The sequence below is a fragment of the Garra rufa genome, chromosome 16 (assembly GCF_049309525.1).
Source record: "Garra rufa chromosome 16, GarRuf1.0, whole genome shotgun sequence".
NCBI classification, from domain to species: domain Eukaryota; kingdom Metazoa; phylum Chordata; class Actinopteri; order Cypriniformes; family Cyprinidae; genus Garra; species Garra rufa.
In genome coordinates this window covers 2,874,367-2,897,209 of record NC_133376.1, presented here as the reverse complement: position 1 = coordinate 2,897,209, position 22,843 = coordinate 2,874,367, and the positions used below count along the sequence as shown (strand labels likewise).

Below are 22,843 nucleotides of genomic sequence, written 5' to 3'. Positions count from 1 at the left end.
TTGTATATAATTGTTCTAAGTTTATACACAGTATTATGTTCAACATAAGAAGTGTAATTAAATTACAGAAAAAAATAAAGAGTAATCCCTTATTTTACTTTTTCAAGGGTAGTAACTACTAAAACTGCTTGTGGATTATTGTTATGTTGTTATCAACTGTTTGGAGTCTCATTCTGACGGCACCCATTCACTGCAGAGGATCCACTGGTGAGACAGCTGTGTTTCCATTTCAGATTTGCGCAAAACTTTGGTGCTATTTTATAAATGTTGAAAAAAAGTAGTGCAAAATGATGGCGTTTCTATTAACCAATGTTATGCGACTGGAGCATAATTTCTTCCTCTCACGATAAGTCATGGCAACAGATTTTTGTGGGATTTTGGCTGGATTTAATTGAATATGACCTGTAAATGCGAAAAAAATGTTTCCACTGCAGTTTTGCAAAATATTCCTTCTTCGAAAGTATAAAAACCTTTTTTGAGATATATGTGAGATTTTGCGGAATTGACACGTTTCCATTAGGCGTATTTTCAATTTGCAATTTCAATTTGCGCAATTTAAAGGGTAATGGAAACACAGCTACTAATTTAATGACACATTTCTACAAATCTAATGAACAAACTAACTCATCTACATCTTGGATGACCCGAGGGTGTAAATTTTCAGCATTTTTTAATTTTTGACCTCCTTTAAAGGGGTCATCGGATGCCCATTTTCCACAAGTTCATATGATTCTTTAGGGTCTTATTGAAAAGTCTCTAATATACTTTGGTTAAAAATTCTCAATAGTAGTCTAATAAAACACCCATTTAACTTGTCAAAATCAGCTCTGCAAAAAATCAACTCATTTTATCGCATGGTCCCTTTAAATGCCAATGAGCTCTGCTCGCCCCTCCCCTCTCTGGGATTATGAGACGTAATGTTTACTTTAGCTGCATTTAGCTGCGTTTAGCTATCAATCTGAGACATTCTCGTCTTCCTCTGCACCTGAGTCACACAGTGGCGATCGGAGTCGGACTGTTTCAGCTCAGTGAGGGTGGGGCTAAGGTAAGGCACTCATGTCAATCAACTATCGTGGGAGGGGCCTCTGTCTGTGTGTCGTCACGCCCACAAGAAGCTGAGAATTACCTCATTTTAAAAAGGAGTTACTACTTATAAAGATTAAAAAATACTACTGGGTGGATTTTTATCATTGAAGGGCGGTTGTGTACACAAACTGCCAACACACATTAATGTTCAAACAACATGTAAAAGTGAGTTTTGCATCTGATGACCCCTTAAAGTGAAACATTTAGCATTTTTATTTATTAAAAACAATAAGAACAGCTTCAAACTATGAACAGGCTTTAGCTGATTAATGTAGTGAACTAAAAACCAAAACACACATTTTCCCATTGTTGCATATGGATTGTTTCACATTTTAATAGAACAGAACAATTGCACAGGTTCATTCCTTAATACAGAATACATGTTTAACGCTTGCATAATTATTGCACCAGTGAATACTTCAGCAGGTTAGTGATACTGTTAATCCCTGGAAAACTGAAATATATCAAGTGTGTTACAAAACAGCATTGATACATCAACCTGAGAGGTTTTGGTGATCATCTGGAGTGCCTCTTCAGCTGGTCGTATATCGCAGTAGTGATTCCCCAGGTGATGCAGGAGCGGAAGATGACCAGAGATCCTCCACGATACAGGAGAACCAGCCTGCGCTGACGGGCGGCCCACAGCTGCTGCCAGCTCCCTTTAACTCCCCTGACTCCTCCATCCACCTGAGCTTGCATGTTGGCCACTAGTACAGAAAGAGGGTAGAGCGGCAGACTGATCACCATTGAGTTTAAAACACCCGAAACAAATGAGGATGCTACAGGAGAACAGCCACAAGCCCTGAGAGTGTCAGACATGGGGTCCTTTAGACCAAAATACAGGCTGCTTCCTAAGGCATTACGGACAAGTATAGGCAGAAAGGCAGTGTAGTATCCTGACGCTAAAGGCCTTGAAGCTAGCTTGCGCAATATGCTTCTTAATGTAGGAAGGCTGGAGTCATTCTTGCTATTCTGCAGGACGTTCTGCACGCGCTCGAATGGAGTAAAGAACACAGCCTCCACCACTCCTGCCCCCAAACCTGCCAGAGCAGCGCTGGGAACAGGAGACGTTTGCCACTTCAAGAGCTGCTGCAGGAAGGTGTCCTGGAGGCCGAACAGGAGCGTCCCATTCAGGGACCTCATCAGTAAGGGTGGTACCACGCCACGGTACAGTTTTACCAGACCCTCCTTGTGTAACTGGGCCACCGCTTCTCTCACTAAAGTGCTGTGCAGCTGCTGCCGGAAGACGGTCTTGTAGAGAGGGAAGGTGATGACGGTGGTCAGGGTGGAAATGAGGCTCGACGTCCCTCCGTGCAAGTAGCTGCGAAACCACATTGTAGAGCCGGCAGTTTCCTGAGCGTCTTCCTGGTTGTGATGCGACTGGCTTCCCATTTTTGACACTGTGGGTAAATGAGAAGTCAAGAGTCAAATTACAATAATGCTTGTTCTTGTTATCCATCTTATTTTACCATAAGAGTGCATGGTCATCTGATTGCAGTTATTGTTTTGTGGTACAAAACAGCTTGTTACACTTCTTGATATTGAAAACTATTTTTTATTTATTATGATAATCATAAACAGACTAGTTTGTTGCAAAAATAGTTTTACCGTTTACAGTAGGGGTGAGACACTTATCCCACGAGACGAGACACGAGACTGGGTTCACGAGAACGAGGCAAGATTTGTAAACTTTTTTTTAAAAGAAATTCTAGAAAAAAGTTTATCAGGAAAAATTGTATTTTATTAAACACAAAATGCAAAAAATATAGGTGCATTTTGATATGAGCTTGTACTTTATGAAATTAAGCTTCTATTTTAATGAATTACAGGTCCTTTTAAAAAAATTAGCATATTGTGATAAAGTTCATTATTTTCTGTAATGTACTGATAAACATTAGACTTTCATATATTTTAGATTCATTACACACAACTGAAGTAGTTCAAGCCTTTTATTGTTTTAATATTGATGATTTTGGCATACAGCTCATGAAAACCCAAAATTCCTATCTCAAAAAATTAGCATATTTCATCTGACCAATAAAAGAAGTGTTTTTAATACAAAAAAAGTCAACCTTCAAATAATTATGTTCAGTTATGCACTCAATACTTGGTCGGGAATCCTTTTGCAGAAATGACTGCTTCAATGCGGCGTGGCATGGAGGCAATCAGCCTGTGGCACTGCTGAGGTGTTATGGAGGCCCAGGATGCTTCGATAGCGGCCTTAAGCTCATCCAGAGTGTTGGGTCTTGCGTCTCTCAACTTTCTCTTCACAATATCCCACAGATTCTCTATGGGGTTCAGGTCAGGAGAGTTGGCAGGCCAATTGAGCACAGTAATACCATGGTCAGTAAACCATTTACCAGTGGTTTTGGCACTGTGAGCAGGTGCCAGGTCGTGCTGAAAAATGAAATCTTCATCTCCATAAAGCTTTTCAGCAGATGGAAGCATGAAGTGCTCCAAAATCTCCTGATAGCTAGCTGCATTGACCCTGCCCTTGATAAAACACAGTGGACCAACACCAGCAGCTGACATGGCACCCCAGACCATCACTGACTGTGGGTACTTGACACTGGACTTCAGGCATTTTGGCATTTCCCTCTCCCCAGTCTTCCTCCAGACTCTGGCACCTTGATTTCCGAATGACATGCAAAATCTGCTTTCATCCGAAAAAAATACTTTGGACCACTGAGCAACAGTCCAGTGCTGCTTCTCTGTAGCCCAGGTCAGGCGCTTCTGCCGCTGTTTCTGGTTCAAAAGTGGCTTGACCTGGCGCCTGTACACGGTGGCTCTGGATGTTTCTACTCCAGACTCAGTCCACTGCTTCCGCAGGTCCCCCAAGGTCTGGAATCGGTCCTTCTCCACAATCTTCCTCAGGGTCCGGTCACCTCTTCTCGTTGTGCAGCGTTTTCTGCCACACTTTTTCCTTCCCACAGACTTCCCACTGAGGTGCCTTGATACAGCACTCTGGGAACAGCCTATTCGTTCAGAAATGTCTTTCTGTGTCTTACCCTCTTGCTTGAGGGTGTCAATGATGGCCTTCTGGACAGCAGTCAGGTCAGCAGTCTTACCCATGATTGTGGTTTTGAGTAATGAACCAGGCTGGGAGTTTTTAAAAGCCTCAGGAATCTTTTGCAGGTGTTTAGAGTTAATTAGTTGATTCAGATGATTAGGTTAATAGCTCGTTTAGAGAACCTTTTCATGATATGCTAATTTTTTGAGATTTTGGGTTTTCATGAGCTGTATGCCAGAATCATCAATATTAAAACAATAAAAGGCTTGAACTACTTCAGTTGTGTGTAATGAATCTAAAATATATGAAAGTCTAATGTTTATCAGTACATTACAGAAAATAATGAACTTTATCACAATATGCTAATTTTTTGAGAAGGACCTGTACAGTGATGTGAAGAATTGTTGGCCCCCTTCCAGATTTTTTATTTTTTTGCATGTTTGTCACACTTTAATGTTTTAGATCATCAAACAAATTTGATTATTTTTTAAAAATAACTTGAATGAAGTTTTTTTTATTGTGAAGGGAAAACAAAATCCAAACTCACATGGCCCTGTGTGAAAAAGTGTTTGCCCCCTAAATTAAATAACTGGTTGGGCCACCCTTAGCAGCAACAACTGCAATCAAGCGTTTGTGATAACTTACAATGAGTCTATTACAGCGCTGTGCAGGAATTTTGGCCCACTCATCTTGGCAGAATGGTTGTAATTCAGCCCCATTGGAGGGTTTTCGAGCATTAACCGCCTTTTTTAAGGTCATGCCACAGCATCTCAATAGGATTCAGGTCAGGACTTTGACTAGGCCACTCCAAAGTCTTCATTTTGTTTTTGTCCTTCAGGATTTTTTGGTAGACAGCAGAATTCATGGTTCCATTTATCACAGCAAGTCCTCCAGGTCCAGAAGCAGCAAAACAGCCCCAGACCATCACACTACCACCACCAGATTTTACTGTTGATATGATCTTCTTTTTCTGAAATGCTGCGTTACTTTTACGCCAGATGTAATGGGACACACACCTTCCAAAAAGTTAAACTTTTGTCTCGTCAGTCTACAGATTATTTTCCCAAAAGTCTTTGGGATCATCAAGATGTGTTCTGGCAAAACTGAGACAAGCCTTTATGTTCTTTTTGCTCAGCAGCGGTTTTCGTCTCTGAACTCTGCCATGCAGGCCATTTTTGCCCAGTCTCTTTCTTATGGTGGAGTCATGAACACTGACCTTAACTGAGGCAAGAGAGGCCTGCAGTTCTTTAGATGTTGTTGTGGGGTCATTTGTGACCTCTTGGATGAGTCGTCGCTGTGCTCTTGGGGTAATTTTGGTCGTCCAGCCATTCCTGGGAAGGTTCACCACTGTTCCATGTTTTGGCCATTTGTGGATAATGGCTCTCACTGTGGTTCGCTGGAGTCCCAAAGCTTTAGCAATGGCTTTATAACCTTTTCCAGACTGATAGATCTCAATTACTTTCTTTCTCATTTGTTCCTGAATTTCTTTGGATCTCAACATGATGTGTAGCTTTTGAGGATCTTTTGGTCTACTTCACTTTGTCAGGCAGATCCTATTTAAGTGATTTCTTGATTGCGAACAGGTGTGGCAGTAATCAGGCCTGAGTGTGGCTAGAAAAACTGAACTCAGGTGTGATAAACCACAGTTATGTTTTAACAACAGGCAAACACTTTTTCACACAGGGCCATGTGGGTTTGGATAAACCTTCATAACCTTTGGGTTTACCTTCAGAAAAAAACTGCATGTTGTGTTTACTTGTGTTATCTTTGTTAAATTTGTTTGATGATCTGAAACATTAAAGTGTGACAAACATGCAAAAACTTAAAAAATCAGGAAGGGGGCCAACACTTTTTCACACCACTGTATATAAAATCATCATTTATTGGATACTTGCTATTGGGAGGTGGCTGTCCTAAACCCTAATTTTAACTTATGAAAACCATTTTTTTTTTAATTCCATTATTGGTTTTCAAAAAACTTTTAGATTTTTTTTTTTTAAGTGAAGTTCAAAAAAAAGTTTTTGTAAATTGTAAAACCGCATTTTCATGTCACTACCAAAACAGTGTATGTTGCAGTCTATTGAGAAATCTGAGACTGATTTTAACTAAACCCATAAGTTTATGATCAGGAAATACTCCTGTGGCCCTCTCTCTCATAGCTACAAGGTGAATAGACAGACACCATCATTTTGAGCTAAATGTGTTCATAACATTTATATTTTATATGCGTACAACTGTTCAGAACTGTGCTAGCTAACCATGTGCTGATCAGCATCTTTAGGTTCAAAAACATCTAAAATTGTCACTACCGAAACAGTGATCACTGAAACTTTTTGTGAAGTTTCAGTAGTGCTATTTTTGTTTGGGTGTTATCCCATAAAATTGTTTCTACTGAAACAGACATGACCAAAACATGTCATCATTGTTTCGGTAGTGACAAAAAGGAAATTGTGATGTCGAACCGCTACCAAAACATTACTGTCACAATTAAAACAAAAATAAAATATTCTAAATGATCAACTAAGATGATAGTTTGGTTCCAATGTATATTCAAACTAATTAATCCTTAAGTTTGAAATGATCAACTTTTTGCTTTTAACAAAAAAAAAAAAAAAAAAAAAAAATAGCTTTAAATAACAGATCACACTTAATTGTAATTGTTGTTGATTTACCTCTAAAACATTTGAATAAAATAGATGTAAGCACAATCTCAATAGGTCTTTATATCCCTTCTAATTAAATTGTATATATGTGTTTTGGTAGTGACAAATTTGGGGAGAGGACAAATATTTCAAAACTTTCTGAAAATACAATATGAGATTTAAACTACACAATTACTAGAACCTTGGATATTATAACATTTACATGGGCCCACACACAAAATTTGTGGATTTTTTTTCCCTAAGATGTTTCCAACTCTGACTTTGAACCAATTAGAATAGCTCATATGCACATGACATTCTGCAAATGCTCACTAAGTTGTATTAAAAATGCACCTATAGGCACTACACCTGATATTCCTTAAAAACATTATTACTGCATGATCTGTGATGTTTGAAATTGGTATGAATCTTCTTTAGTGGGATTTCTAACATGTCCTTTCTTCTGAAACCTTGCTTTAGACCCTATAGTGTTAAGCATTTATGTTTATCTATAAGATAACATTACTATTCTATTTTGTGTGACCCATTATGACTAACATGCCTATATATTGTGTGCACAAAGTCCAAACTTATCAAAACTTTGTATGTATGGAGAAAAGTCATTGTGAGGAAACATGGCTTAGTTTCATGGATTTGCTCATATCACTACTGTTGTCCACCAGAGGGAGCCACAGCAAATGGTTTAATAGGAGTAGTACAAAAATGTTTACAAAGAAGGCTCTGATCTCCAAAAGGCTCCTAGGTCATTAAATGATATATTACTTTTTTTATAAATCTAAATCTTAATGATACTGAAAACACATGTTAGTTGCCAGTTTAACACACTATTTGCCAGACAAAATTATCTGTAGCTTCTAACTTAATGCATAGAATAATAACTGTATAAAAAGACATTATTGTAATAAAGAGACATGTCCATTGTATGCTGTTGGTGCTTGGAGCCGATCATTTTTTTTTATGCGTTTTTATTGAGTATTATATGATTAATCATTTTTTAGTTTTGTCATCTCCCCATGAACTGTAATAATGATCATTAAGAAATATGTGACCCTGGACCACAAAAACAGTCTTAAGTAGTCAACAATACATTGTATGGGTCAAAATGATCATTTTTTCAAAACATATTAAAATTATTTTTTGATTAGTAATATGCATTGCTGAGAACTTCATTTGGACAACTTTAAATGTGATTTTCAACAGGGCAGTGTTGTCAACTTGGCAAATTTTTTGCTAAATGTTGCAACTTCTTTGACTACCCTAGCAACTTTTTCTTCCAAAAGCACCAAGCATTACATTTATTTGGCAACTTTTAGCAACTTTTGATAAGTGATTCAAATGATAAAAACGCACACATTTTCATCTAAATTACACAAAAAGAAAAAACAAAGATGCCTAGCAGTACACTGCAAAAAATGCTTTTCTTACTTACTAAGAAAAATAATATTATTGCAAACAGAAAACAAGATTATTATTCTTACCCCATTGGCAGATTATTTAGCTTGTTCTAAGCAAAAACGCACTTCATTTTGACTTGTTTTTACTGAAAACAAGAAAATAATTTTTACTTGTCTAGAAAATCCTTCTTGATTTAAGAATTTTTAGATATTTTGGCTGGAAACAAGACAAAAAATCTAATCAGTGTACACATTATGTGAATTAAATTAGCTGCTATTGGCAACTGTTCAATTGAATAATCACAATAATAATTGAGTAATTGTTTATATATGGTACAAATTTGTTAGTAGCTTGCTATAATTGTTGATCAGTTAGTAAACTGTCAGAAAAATATCTAGAAAAATATTACTAGGTACTACACTCTTAAAAATAAAGGTGCCTTAAAAGGTTCCTCAAGTGATGCCACAGAAGAACCATTTTTGGTTCCACAAAGAACAATCAGTCAAAGGTTCTTTAAAGAACATCCTGGTCTTAACTTTTTATAAATTAAAGAACCTTCTTTTGCCACAAAGAACCTTTTGTGAAACAGAAAGGTTCTTCAGATGTTAAAGGTTCTTTAAAGATCCATTCAGACAAAAAAAGGTTCTTCTATGGTATTGTGAAGCACCTTTATCAACTCTTTATCAATTCTCTTAGAGTGTAGCAAACTAATTTAGTGTATTCATGATATCATTAATCGGCCATATTGGTAGCACTGAATGTAAACAATGCCACTGAACCAGACAAAACTTGCATATTTTGCTGATTATTGCTGCTAAAAATGGTCAATTATCGTAATTTTTTGGGCTGTACTAATCAGTCGGACTGGGAAAATACATTTGGAGTGCAAGAATGTTTGCTTTTATCATTTCCGGTCAGCTACACTCTTAAAAATAAAGGTGCTTAAAAAAATTCTTCACAGCAATGCCACAGAAGAACCATTTTTGGTTCCACAAAGAACCATTCAGTCAAAGGTTCTTTAAAGAACCATCTCATTCTTACCTTTTTATAATCGGAAGAACCTTCTTTCACCATGTGAAACAGAAAGGTTCTTCAGATGTTAAAGGCTCTTTATAGATCCTTTTAGACAAAAAGTGTTCTACTATAGCATCGTGAAGCACCTTTATTTTTAAGGGTATAGTCATTTTCCAGGACATTATTCATTATCCGTCGTAACCCTGTAACCCGGAAACACAAAATATAATGTATAATTTAAACTGCAGGTATAAAACCTGTGAAAAATCTATACGGAAAAATCCTTCATATTCCAAACGTAGATTGTGCCCTATTTTTACAGACTTCTCTTAGAGTGTAGCAAACTAATTTAGTGTATTCATGATATCGTTAATCGGCCATATTGGTGGCACTGAGCAGAAACAATGCCACTGAACCCAACAAAACTTGCATATTTTCCTGATTATTGCTACTAAAAATAGTCAATTATTGTCATGTTTTGGGCTGTACTAATCAGTCGGACTGGAAAAAAAACAAAAAACATTTGGAGTGCAATTAGAGAAAAGTGCAAAAAACTGAGGAACAAAAGGCGTTTGTGGCCAAACTAAACGAGGATTTCTGGGGCAAGAATCTTGACAACATTCATGTTTGTTCTTATCGTTTCCGGTCAGGTAGGTGAAATATTAGGCTAATATCTTAATACTGCTCGTATGCATCTTTACCACCTAATAACTTTAGTTTGTCAAAATATTACTTATACTAAACTCGTGAGACATTAAGATATTATCGATATTGCAAAAACCAAACAAAACACACTTACAGAGTGCACGCATTCATGACTATGCAATGGGGGCAGAAAATGTATATATTTATGTATTTCATATAGTTAATCAATATCACACGAAGAGTGTCATTTTGTCTTCAAAAATCAGCATGGTTAAAATGTGATATTAACTTTATACAACAGTTCAATAAACCTGAAGTTAACATTATTACATTTAGACACCATATTGGCTGTTTTTGCTCTATTTCGCCAACAAAAACCATTCCAAACACAACCACAGTTGCAGCAAACTTCCTTGACTATTACGCCGGAATGGGAGTGTAGTTCTTTATCGGCCGTTATTAGTACACGATATAACTACAGAAGAGTCAAGTTTTAAATAGGACAAATATGGAAACTCGTTGGTCATTTTTGAACGCGATGCTACTGGTCTAATAGGATTCAATGATCTATGCTAAGCTATGCTAGAAGTGATATCGCCAGAACAGGAGAACGGCTGAATGAATTTCAAAACGCTAAAACTCAACTTATTAACTCGGGGGGAGTTGGAGAATGAGCCTATTTCCTAAAAAAGTGCAGTGTTCCTTTAACCGTGACTTGATGCCACCTAATGGTGTTTTAATTTCACATTTAAAGTATCTTTTCATTTTTTTAAAGGGGTCATCAGACGCACATTTTCCGCAAGTTGATATGATTCTTTAGGGTCTTAACGAGTAGTCTATGGCTACGTCTACATTAATCCGGATACATTTGAAAACGGAGTTTTCATTTTAAAACGCTCTCCGTCCACACTAGCGTTTCCAAACGTTTTCCAAAAGTTTTTCATCCACACTGAAACGTGGGAAAACGTCGAATTCGCCTTACTGCGCATGCGTAAAGCCTCCAAAATTATACAGACATAATTAGTTTTCACGCAGTTCTTCTGGCGGTATCATTTACGGAAACATCTCATCATTCACTGACGCGTCTATGTCGCGCTCAATCATAATTTATCTGAAAAGCAGTTGTCGTCATGTTTGCAGGACAGCAATTGTGAGTACATTTTCTGCCATCATTTTAGGACTGTAATCTGAAGAGTGTACAAGGTAAATCTCTTTAGCAACAGTGTGACAGTGAATAGCACAGCCACAATTACTGCTGTAAACATAGAGATCTATTGGTACAATATGCGTCACATGACTAAATATACGTCATCGTTTTCAAAAGCCTCCGTTTTCACAGTCCACACTACAACGCGAAAAACGGCGTTTTCAAATTTATCCACTTTGGAGAGCGTTTTCAAAAAGCTCCGTTTTCCTTGACAAAAACGCCGTCTCAGTGTGGACGGAAGGCCAAAACAGAGAGAAAAAGATGCGTTTTCAAACGAAAACGTATTAGTGTGGACATGGCCTATAACATACTTTGGTTAAAATTTCTCAATGGTAGTGTAAAAAACACTATTTTTACCTTGTCAAAATCACCCCTTTTTAGAGCGAGCTATTCTGTTGCATGTCCCTTTAAATGCTAATGAGCTCTGCTCGCTCCGCCCCTCTCACCATGGGATGATGAGCCATAATGTTTATTTTAGCCGCATTTAGCTGAGAAACTTGCTAACTAGCACATTATTAAGAAAGACCATTTGCAAAGATGTATAAAAACTACGGTGGCCGAGAGAGGCCAACGCGCTGCAAACAAGAAAACACATGCAAACAGAAAAAAACGACAGCAAATTAAGAAAACATCTTCATCAGTTTGACAACACAGGCGCTGCAAATCCTCGCAACGCAAACACAAATACGGAAACGCGCTGCAAATTCTCACAACACAACCAAACTCAGAAACGCGCTGCGAACACACGAAGGCGCTGCAAACTAACAAACGCGCTGCGAACACACGAACGCGCTGCATATAGCACGGTCCACAACGGAAATGTTTCAGGGGGACCTCAAAAAGTGACGAACTTATCTGGGACCTGATTATTTATATCACTATATTACCTGATTATTTATATCACTATCACCTTTAAGTGATACTATACTATCACTAAAAGGCGATAGTTCACCGATAACACCTCTGCTCTGACCAACAGCCACTGAACAAAATAATCAGGTCCCAGATGGGTTCGTCACTTTTTGAGGTCCCCCTGAAACATTTCCGTTGTGGACCGTGCTATATGCAGCGCGTTCGTGTGTTCGCAGCGCGTTTCTGAGTTTGGTTGTGTTGTGAGAATTTGCAGCGCGTTTCCGTATTTGTGTTTGCGTTGCGAGGATTTGCAGCGCCTGTGTTGTCAAACTGATGAAGATGTTTTCTTAATTTGTTGTCGTTTTTTCTGTTTGCATGTGTTTTCTAGTTTGCAGCGCGTTGGCCTCTGTCGGCCACCGTAAAAAACCCTTATACTCACTTCTGCTGTGAGTGAAGCTGCATCACGAATAATTCACAAGAACATAGATGCATATGTAGATCGGGATCGGCGCTCTCTTTTAAAAAACTCGGGGGGGAGTTGTAAAAAACACTGGGCGGATGTACACAAACTGCCAACACACATTAATCTTCAAACCACATGTAAAAGTGAGTTTTGCATCCGATGACCCCTTTAAATAACTTAAAATATTAGTATTTAACATTTTATGTTTATATTTATGCATTTGTAACTGGAGGTTAAAGCATTACATGTCCCTCTAAGCTGCATTAACATGTGTAAATGCTTTTAAATGTCACTTCATATGCAATGTCTGCAAAGATTTTATGTAAGAATTTGACTTTTTGGCTAGTAGAATATATGAATGGCCAGTAACTTAAAAATTTAGTAGCTAAATTGGCTGGTGATTGATAAAGTTAATTTCAATCCCTGAACACCAGTATGGACACACATCCGGGTAACTGACCAAATCGTGATTAAAACTGTAATTGTAATGTGTAGGCTAATTTTACTAGTTAAAAAACTTAAACTGTAATTGTTTAAAATTGTGTATGTGTTCAATAATTCAGTGTTGTATTTAAAGGAGTAGTTCACTTTCAGAACAAAAATGTACAGATAATGTACTCACCCCCTTGTCATCCAAGATGTTCATGTCTTTCTTTCTTCAGTCGTAAGGAAATTATGTTTTTTGAGGCAAACATTTCAGGATTTCTCTCCATATAATGGACTTCTATGGTGCCCCCGAGTTTGAACTTCCAAAATGCAGCTTCAAAGGGCTCTAAACGATCCCAGCCGAGGAAAAAAGGGTCTTATCTAGCAAAACGATCAGTTACTTTCTAAAAAAAAAATACAATTTCATATACTTTTTAACCTCAAATGCTCATCTTGTCTAGCTCTGTGTGTACTCTGTGTAGAGATTAAAAAGTATATAAAATGTACAATTTTTTTTAGAAAATAACTGATCGTTTTGCTAGATAAGACCCTTCTTTCTTAGCTGGGATCGTTTAGAGCCCTTTTATGCTGCATTTAAACTACATTTTGGAAGTTCAAACTCGGGGGCACCATAGAAGCCCATTATATGGAGAGAAATCCTGAAATGTTTGCCTCAAAAAACATAATTTCCTTACGACTGAAGAAAGAAAGACATGAACATCTTGGATGACAAGGGGGTGAGTACATTATCTGTACATTTTTCTTCTGAAAGTGAACTACTCCTTTAAAATGAGTTTTTTTTTTATATATATTTTAATTTTGTGTTATTCATTAACATTATTTTACAAACTAATCTAAACACATTTTTGGTGAGATTTGCGACACAATTTTGCACAGTGATTAATAGAAGTCATTTAGAAACAAACTTTCAGCGACCTTCCTTTTGCAACTTCCCCCGAAAATCAGTTGGCGACACTGGTCCTGGGTCACATCTATCTTCTGAGGGCGTGTTCTCATTTACTCGCTTAATTCTACACACATTTATCAGTAGACGCGTTTTTATAATGAAATGATTTAAACATTTTCAACAGCATTTTTTTTTTTGCATACACTATTTTCAATTTTAATACTACATTGATTTAACAAAATAATTACAACAGTAAACACACCCGCCCTGACACATATTGATCGGAGTAAACAACATCCTGCCCGTCTTCCCTTCTTATACATATACCGGCTTACCTTTGGAAATGTCTCTGTATTTTTTTCCCTGTAAGACGAAAAAACAAAACTGATTAACTGCGATGCATCGGCTGAAATTAAAGTGGTTAGACAAAAAAAAAAAAAAATTGAATGTGAGGCTGTGAGCGTACAATGTGTTCAAAATAATGCACCTCCTCCAATCTGAGCTCCTCAGCGCTGAGCAACGGTCCTGATGGGCGAATCAATTACGCGCTTTTACTTTAAGAAAACACATGCGTGACACACTCAATGAAATGAAAAACAAATATGAAATATAATAGATACTAGTCGCTGTATAGATGTCTATAGATGTCATTCCGGTTTTCGGTGTCAGTGCACTTGACGCCTGACCGGCTCCTGTGACGTTTCCGTTGTCTTGCTTCCGGCTGTTTGAAGGGATGTAATATTCTTGTAAACCTTGCCATTCTTACAAACTATGAAACTTATCTTTTTATGGTTTCGTTTTCATGATCGTTTAACATCCCGCGATCTGTGCACCTTCAGTTTCACAAATTACTCAATGAATTCAACCAAAGAACGTGCACACAAAATAATGCCAAAGCAGTTTAATAATAGATTTAGCCTAGTATCCTAAATAAACTTAAGATTTGATTAAGGATATCAATGACATTAATACACAGAAGAGAAAAGCGAGGGTAATCAGAATGGTATGATGTAACCAAAATGATTTTTATTTATAGAAATGTTCATATAAAGAGTTATTAAAAACATCCTTGGAAAAAAAAAATCAATGAATAAAGTGAAATAAAACTGCCAATTTTTGTTAAGAATCTACTTGTAAGCTGCAGCCTGCAAAGAGCACAAGCTAAAAACCGCTTTAATCTAGTGAACTAAATCTTGAAATTCAAAATAAAGTGTCCACCGATCTATTTTATTTTCTTCAAAAAGGATGTCCAAGTGATCTCTCCACCAATTATTCATCATGTGACTTCTACTGGTCTCAAAGCACTGAAATGAATACGACTGGAATGCAAATAAATAAATGAGGTTTGACAAGTTGTGGCCCCGGTTAACCTAACGTCTAACTTTCAGTCACGGATTGTAACAGAGATTTGGTCAGTAAAACAGACTGCGAAAACACAAGCTCAACATTTTCAGACAGAATTCATGACGTCTCGCCGCAGGAACACATTCGCTCAGGAGTCTTTGGGTCGGATGAACGAGGGAGCGCCTCTTGGTTCGTTACAAAGGAACGTGGCTGAAGAGATACGACACCGACTCGCCGTTGTGGGTCCTGCGGATGGCCTCGGCGAGGATCATGGAAATGTCAATGACCTGCGGAGATCGGCAAACGACATGCTTAGAAAGCACAAAATAAAAACTGCATGATACCATCTAAATATTTTGAGGAATATGAAACACTTTAGTACAGGTTTTACAACAAAGACACATTCCTGACACGATCGCTGGCAGCAAAGCAAAGTTTACATTGTGCCAATCTGATTTAACATTGTAAACAACGTTCGGTTTCTTGCACAGCCTGATTGCTTTACTTCATTAGACCTCCGTATATTATCAGGAGCCACTGCTAATAATTTGGTGTTTCCTGTATGTGCTTTTTCACTCTCAAAGTGATGGTAGCCATTAGGGATGCACCGAATGTTCGGCAACTGAAATTAGTGAAAGGGCAGAATAAATAATAGCAAACAATGATGCATCAGTCAATCAACTCCAGATCGTTCGGTTGTCTAATACACCAGACACCAATTGTGTTTATTCTGACAGCAGCTCCTTAGCCAGGGTTCAAAGACCAAAGATGACAATCATTCACAAATCTGCTGCTGCCAGCAAAAAGTAAGAGGTCTCTTGCGGGTTTACCACTAAATAAAAGTCATTAACAAATGTTAGTATTGTCATTTTACTGTTGTTCTGTAAATTAAAGACAAAAATACTAACAATCGTTATATAAGCTCTATTAATACATTTATTCTAACATTCTCCTTTGCTCAGCAAGGCTGCATTAAAAACACATGCCTGATTCAAGAAGGGGCTCTTAAAAATGGCCAAACAATATTATTTTACTAACTTATTAATTTTAAGTTAAATTGTGCTTTGTTGGTAGGCTATAATGTCCACTAGGATGTAGAAGTAAATATTTTTAAATAGTTTTGTAATTGATTTTTTTCAAAAAGCAAGACAAAACTGTAAAAAGCAAATATTGGCTATTTCATTTATGCAATGGTGAAAAAAATTGGCAAAATACATGAGGAGAAAACATGTTCGGTCCAGTGTTTAATTTTGCTCGGCTTCGTCCAATAGTTTTTTATTTCGGTGCATCCCTGATAGCAGTTGTATTTTAAATATTTGGACCATGATTTCAGCTAAAAATCTTCTTCACTGTTCTTTTAAAGGAAAATAGTCACCTTTATCTCGGATGGCCTGCGGGTGAGTAAATTAACAGCAAATTTTCATTTTTAGTGAACTGTTCCTTTAATGTTTTTTTTTTTTAAATGGTATCAATTAATTTAGCAGATAAGCATTGACAAAATTATTAACTATATTTTGAGTCACGGGACTTGGTAATGATTTTCAGTTTTGTTCAAGGTAATTTAAACAATGTTTTTTTTCATTAATGAAAGAATCTATGGGCCATTCTTCAGAATTCTTAGTCTTACAACCAAAAAATAAGCATTTATGTATTCAAATCTTAGATGTTTACTAAGATCATTCTGTTATCTTTTAAAACCCACAATGATATTTAAAATATTAGTAAGCTTAATATATATAAAAATCATAATTTATTAGGTGCTTTCAATTGGGAGGTGGCTGTCCTGAACCCTAACCCCTAAATTTCAACTTGTGAAAATACTGAAATAATCTTTGCATTTTTTTTCCATTGTTTTTTTTTTTTTTTAAAGTTCTAAATAAATGTTATATTTCTTTATAAATGGTAAAACTTTATGTACAAAAATCCGTTTTGGTAGAGACAAAAGGGAACACATAATCCTCTATTTGAGGGAAATAAACAATTTTAGTACAGTCATGCACATTTTCAGTATTTTTGTATGTTTTACTAGTGTTTTAATACCAGTTAAAATTCTGTAATGTGTTGTGGTCACTACCGAAAATCTGCAGTCACTGAAACATGGGATGTTTTGTCAAAAATAAAGTATACTGAATTACCAGCTAAGATGATTTTTGGTTAAATGTAGATTCAAACTAACGAATCCTTAACTTTGAAATCAGTATGATCAACTTTTTGCCTTTTACAAAAAAAATTTGGATTCAAAATACAACAAATCTCATAAATCTTGAACTTGAAATATTGTTAAAATTGTAACTGTTATTGACTTAACATTTTAAAATATATATTTACAAGGAAGATGTAAGCTAAATCTTAAAGTCCATATAACCCATCTTATTCAATTATATTTGGGGAGAGGACAAATATTCCAAAACTTTCTGAAATACAATAATAACTGCACAATTACTACACTGCAAAAAATGCTTTTCTTAAATGTTTTGTCTTGTTTCCAGCCAAAATATCTAAAAATTCTTAAATCAAGAAGTATTTTTGGATGAGTCACAATTAATTGTGTTTTTGCTTGAAACAATCTGCCAATGGGGTAAAAAAAAAATTATCTTGTTTTCTGTTTGAAATACAATTTTTCTTAGCTTACCCCATTGGCAGATTATTTAGCTTGTTTCCAGCAAAAACGCACTTGAATTTGACTTGTATTTTTTTCTGAAAACAAGACAATTTTTACTCATCTAGAAAATCCTTCTTGATTTAAGAATTTGTAGATATTTAGGCTGGAAACCAGACAAAAATTCTAAGTAAGAAAAGCATTTTTCGCCGTGTAGAAATATGTACCTTGGATATTTTACAATTTGCATACATACATACAAAATGTGTGGAGAAAGACATTTTTGCAAGACGTTTCCAACTCTGACAATGAAGCAATTCTCTAGAATGGCCCATATACGTATTTGGGGTTAAATATACCCCTGCTGTTGAGATATTATATTTCTTGCTACTGCTGTAAAGCCATGTTAAATGAAAGGGCCTCCTTCAAAGTGATGTCTCAAACAGTATTAACCTTCTGCTATTATCTAAGTATCTGCATCAATATGGGGTGCTTTTTACTCCTTGCCACCAAACACATTTAGAAGATTTTTAAACAGAAAAAGTTCATTACCAGAGCAGTCAAAAACACATTGTCCTTGTTATCTGAGCTCTTTTCACAAGGAAAAATAAAATGCGTAAAACATCATTGTTAAAAAAAACCTTTTGCTGTTACTGACCTAAATTCTCTTTGTTTTGATCAAAACACAGAAATACAGTGTTTCCATCGGACTAAACCCACCGTGACATGACAAACCTGTATTTTGGGACAATGCTTCATCTTCTCCTCTTGAGGAATTGTATTGGTCACAACAACAGCCTCAAAGCAAGCGTTGTTGATGCGTGAAATGGCTGGACCAGAGAAGATGCCATGGGTGAGGATGGCGTACACTTTAACCGCACCTGCTGATATCAACCTGAGCACACAAACACAGCGTTACGGCTGGGGAAGCAGCAAATCTGCTGTACAACACTTCATTATTTTCATTGGTTTCTTACTTATCAGCAGCGTGGCAGACGGTACCGCAGGTGTCTGCCATATCATCCACCAATATGGCCACCCGGTCCGTCACATCTCCCACCAGAACCATGCGGTCCACCTCATTGGCCTTCTTCCTCTCTTTGTGAATGAGGGCAAAGTCAACATTTAGCCTGTCTGCAATGGAGGTCACCCTGTCAATGGATAAACATGAGCCGTGTCAGGACAGCACACAGCACAAACAAACAGGCAGTAAATCAGACGCCTCCAGACCTCTTAGCTCCTCCAGCGTCTGGAGACACGATGGTGCAGTTCTTCCATTCGGGGATGTTCTCCTTAATCCACTTCAAAACAGCCGGCTCTGCGTATAAATTGTCCACTGGAATGTCAAAGAAACCCTAAAAAGGAAGAAGAAGAATCACTCATGTGCTAAGAAATGCCTTCCTGCAGCTGTGGCACGAGCAACACCAAGGTCATGGGTTTGATTCCCACGGAAAGCAGGAAACTAATCAAATGCATGAATGAAACGTAAACTGCATGCACTTTTTTTTTTCTCACTCTGCGCCAAAATTATGCAAGCCATGTCAGCACTAAACACTAAAACCCACCTGTATTTGAGAAGCATGCAGATCCATGGTTATGATGTGGTCAGCACCTGAAACTGAAAGCATATTTGCCACCAGTTTGGCAGAAATGGGTGCCCGACTCTGCAGGAAATGAGGAGATCAAACATTTTTAAAACAACGATTCATTAAAATGATAGACACAACCTCCATCTTTAAGGAGTAGTTCACTTTCAGAACTAAAATGTACAGATAATGTACTCACCCCATTGTCATCCAAGATGTTCACGTCTTTCTTTCTTCAGTCGTAAGGAAATTGTGTTTTTTCAGTAAAATATTTCATGATTTGTCTCCATTTAATGGACTTCTATAGTGCCCCCGAGTTTGAACTTGAGTTCAAAATGCAGCTTCAAAGGGCTCCAAATGATCCCAGCCGAGGAAATAAGGGTCTTATCTAGTGAAACTATCGGTTATTTTCTAAAAAAAAAAAAAAAAAATTATATTTGTTTTAACCTCAAATGCACATCTTGTCTAGCTCAGTAAGACAAGCCTTTGAGGTTAAAAAGTATATAAATTGTCAATTTGTTTCAAAAATAACTGATCGTTTTGCTAGATAAGACCCTTCTTCCTCGGCTGGGATCGTTTAGAGGTCTTTGAAGCTGCATTTAAACTGCATTTTGGAAGATCAAACTCAGGGCACCATAGAAGTCCACTATATGGAGAGAAATCCTGAAATGTTTTCCTCCAAAAAAAAAAAAAAACACACCATTTCTTTACGACTGAAGAAAGAAAGACATGAACATCTTGGATGACAAGGGGGTGAGTGGCTGTACATTTTAGTTCTGAAAGTGAACTACTCCTTTAAGCACATAATGTACAAAAATTATCCTCCTTTAACTTTATCCAGAACAGTTGTATCTTGGCCAAACATTGTCTGATGAAAAAATAAAAAAAAATTGACTCTGACTGGTTTTGTGTTCCAGGGTCACATTTCTCAGAGACAGCTGATACCCTTGGCCTCACCTTATCTTTCTTATCCTGCCGGGCGTAAGGAAAGCACGGGATGACCGCTGTGACTCGGGAGGCTGATGCGATTTTGCAGGCGTTTATCATAATCAGAAGTTCCATAAGATTATCGTTAATTTCTCCACAGCCGCTCTGGACTATGTACACATCCTCTCCACGTACACTCTCTCCAATCTCCACACTGCAGAACACATGAGAAACCGATAGGCGGTGAAGAGCTAACATTAGTAAAAGTCTCAGGGTCATTGACCTTTTCAAGCACAACGCCGCAGGAGTAAAAAAAAGCAAAAAAACAATGTTTTATCGAATGAACGAATAAATACTAAAACAGGCCTTGTGACTTAAATTAACACTTAACTGACCCACCAGACTATTATTAAAACGATCGTGTGGGAGTATCAGCGAAATGGTAACTGGTGGAGCTGTGTATGTTCATTGTAAGTGTTTAAATGACATTAAACTGCAGCATTAGCCACAAAATGTATGTCTAAACTAAAGCAAATAACGTTACACACTGCCTCGCCTCGCGTGCAGATGCCCAGCCTTCTGGGAGTTGTAGTTTTCTCAAACCCACGTGGAGCGCTGGCAGCCACAGTCTGAACTACAACTCCCAGCAGCACTTCCACACATATAGCAACATTAGATAATTTCCAGAAATCACTTACCAAGTTTCTTGGTTGCTGAACTTTTTCGTAACCACTTTTCCTAACTCCAGTCCGAGACGGTCGGCGATCTTCTGGGACAGGTCCTGGTGGGAACTGCCGCTGAAAATCTTGATGTTAGGCATGTTTCTGCTGGTTCCACGAAGATCAGAGAGAGTGCACGAGGGAATGGGATGTTTACGCGTAAGCCGGAGACGATGAATGATGAATCGTTCAGATAACTGCTCTCCGATGTCGATATTACCGGTAAAGTGTGAGTCGCCACTACCTTTCCGCCATAGTTGATTCTGGACGTTACCCGCGTGACGTCACATACCCGCCTCCACTGGTGACGTCTCTTCTTCTACTACTAGTCTAGTTCAATGGCGGTTGATGAACACAAGCATTTCACCGCCACTGACTGGACTGGAGTGTGAAGCATCTATCTATCTATCTATCTATCTATCTATCTATCTATCTATCTATCTATCTATCTATCTATCTATCTAGTATTGGAGGTAAGGCATTAAAAGTAATGCAATTTACGTAATAATATTACGTTTTACAAGTAACTAGTAAAGTAACGCATTACTTTTTAATTGACAAGAAAATATCTGAGTTAATTTTTCAAAAAAGTAACACCTGTTACTTTCCCTGCTGAAAAAAACCCCAGCATATGCTGGTTAGGTATGTTTTGGTACTGGGATGCTGGTTTTAGCTGGTTTATGATGGTCCTTTGCTGGTTTAAGATGGCCCTTTGCTGGTTTATGCTGGTCCTTTGCTGGTTTATGCTGGCCCTTTGCTGGTTTATGCTGGTTTATGCTGGTTTATGCTGGTTTAAGATGGCCCTTTGCTGGTTTATGCTGGTTTAAAATGGCCCTTTGCTGGTTTATGCTGGTCCTTTGCTGGTTTATGCTGGCCCTTTGCTGGTTTAAGATGGCCCTTTGCTGGTTTATGCTGGCCCTTTGCTGGTTTATGTTGGTCCTTTGCTGGTTTATGCTGGCCCTTTGCTGGTTTTAGCTGGTTTATGCTGGCCCTTTGCTGGTTTAAGATGGCCCTTTGCTGGTTTTAGCTGGTTTATGCTGGCCCTTTGCTGGTTTAAGATGGCCCTTTGCTGGTTTTAGCTGGTTTATGCTGGCCCTTTGCTGGTTTAAGATGGCCCTTTGCTGGTTTAAGATGGCCCTTTGCTGGTTTATGCTGGTCCTTTGCTGGTTTATGCTGGTTTAAGATGGCCCTTTGCTGGTTTATGCTGGCCCTTTGCTGGTTTTAGCTGGTTTATGCTGGCCCTTTGCTGGTTTATGCTGGCCCTTTGCTGGTTTATGCTGGTCCTTTGCTGGTTTATGCTGGTTTATGCTGGCCCTTTGCTGGTTTATGCTGGTCCTTTGCTGGTTTATGCTGGTCCTTTGCTGGTTTATGCTGGCCCTTTGCTAGTTTATGCTGGTCCTTTGCTGGTTTATGCTGGTTTATGCTGGCCCTTTGCTGGTTTAAGATGGCCCTTTGCTGGTTTATGCTGGTCCTTTGCTGGTTTAAGATGGCCCTTTGCTGGTTTTAGCTGGTTAATGCTGGCCCTTTGCTGGTTTAAGATGGCCCTTTGCTGGTTTTAGCTGGTTTATGTTGGCCCTTTGCTGGTTTAAGATGGCCCTTTGCTGGTTTATGCTGGCCCTTTGCTGGTTTATGCTGGTTTAAGATGGCCCTTTGCTGGTTTATGCTGGCCCTTTGCTGGTTTTAGCTGGTTTATGCTGGCCCTTTGCTGGTTTTAGCTGGTTTATGCTGGCCCTTTGCTGGTTTATGCTGGTTTATGCTGGCCCTTTGCTGGTTTAAGATGGCCCTTTGCTGGTTTATGCTGGTCCTTTGCTGGTTTATGCTGGTCCTTTGCTGGTTTATGCTGGCCCTTTGCTAGTTTATGCTGGTCCTTTGCTGGTTTATGCTGGTTTATGCTGGCCCTTTGCTGGTTTATGCTGGTCCTTTGCTGGTTTATGCTGGTCCTTTGCTGGTTTTAGCAGGTTTATGCTGGCTATTTGCTGGTTTATGCTGGTCCTTTGCTG

The 22,843-nt window shown here is 37.9% G+C and overlaps 2 protein-coding genes across 2 annotated transcripts; both read right to left on the bottom strand.

Moving 5' to 3' along the window:
* Positions 1-1,445: 1,445 nt before the first annotated feature.
* Positions 1,446-14,303, bottom strand: LOC141287851 (solute carrier family 25 member 53-like). The gene is made up of 3 exons (XM_073819942.1): positions 14,156-14,303; positions 14,004-14,031; positions 1,446-2,486 (listed from the first exon to the last, which is right to left on the bottom strand). Exon 3 carries the CDS (start codon positions 2,476-2,478, stop codon positions 1,603-1,605), a length of 876 nt encoding a protein of 291 aa, XP_073676043.1. The 5' UTR covers positions 2,479-2,486; positions 14,004-14,031; positions 14,156-14,303; the 3' UTR covers positions 1,446-1,602.
* A 369-nt stretch (positions 14,304-14,672) lies between these two features.
* Positions 14,673-21,126, bottom strand: prps1b (phosphoribosyl pyrophosphate synthetase 1B). The gene is made up of 7 exons (XM_073820438.1): positions 20,823-21,126; positions 20,155-20,338; positions 19,177-19,275; positions 18,842-18,966; positions 18,589-18,762; positions 18,347-18,506; positions 14,673-15,299 (listed from the first exon to the last, which is right to left on the bottom strand). The coding sequence occupies exons 1-7, from the start codon at positions 20,942-20,944 to the stop codon at positions 15,207-15,209; spliced, it is 957 nt and encodes a 318-aa protein (XP_073676539.1). The 5' UTR covers positions 20,945-21,126; the 3' UTR covers positions 14,673-15,206.
* Positions 21,127-22,843: the final 1,717 nt, after the last annotated feature.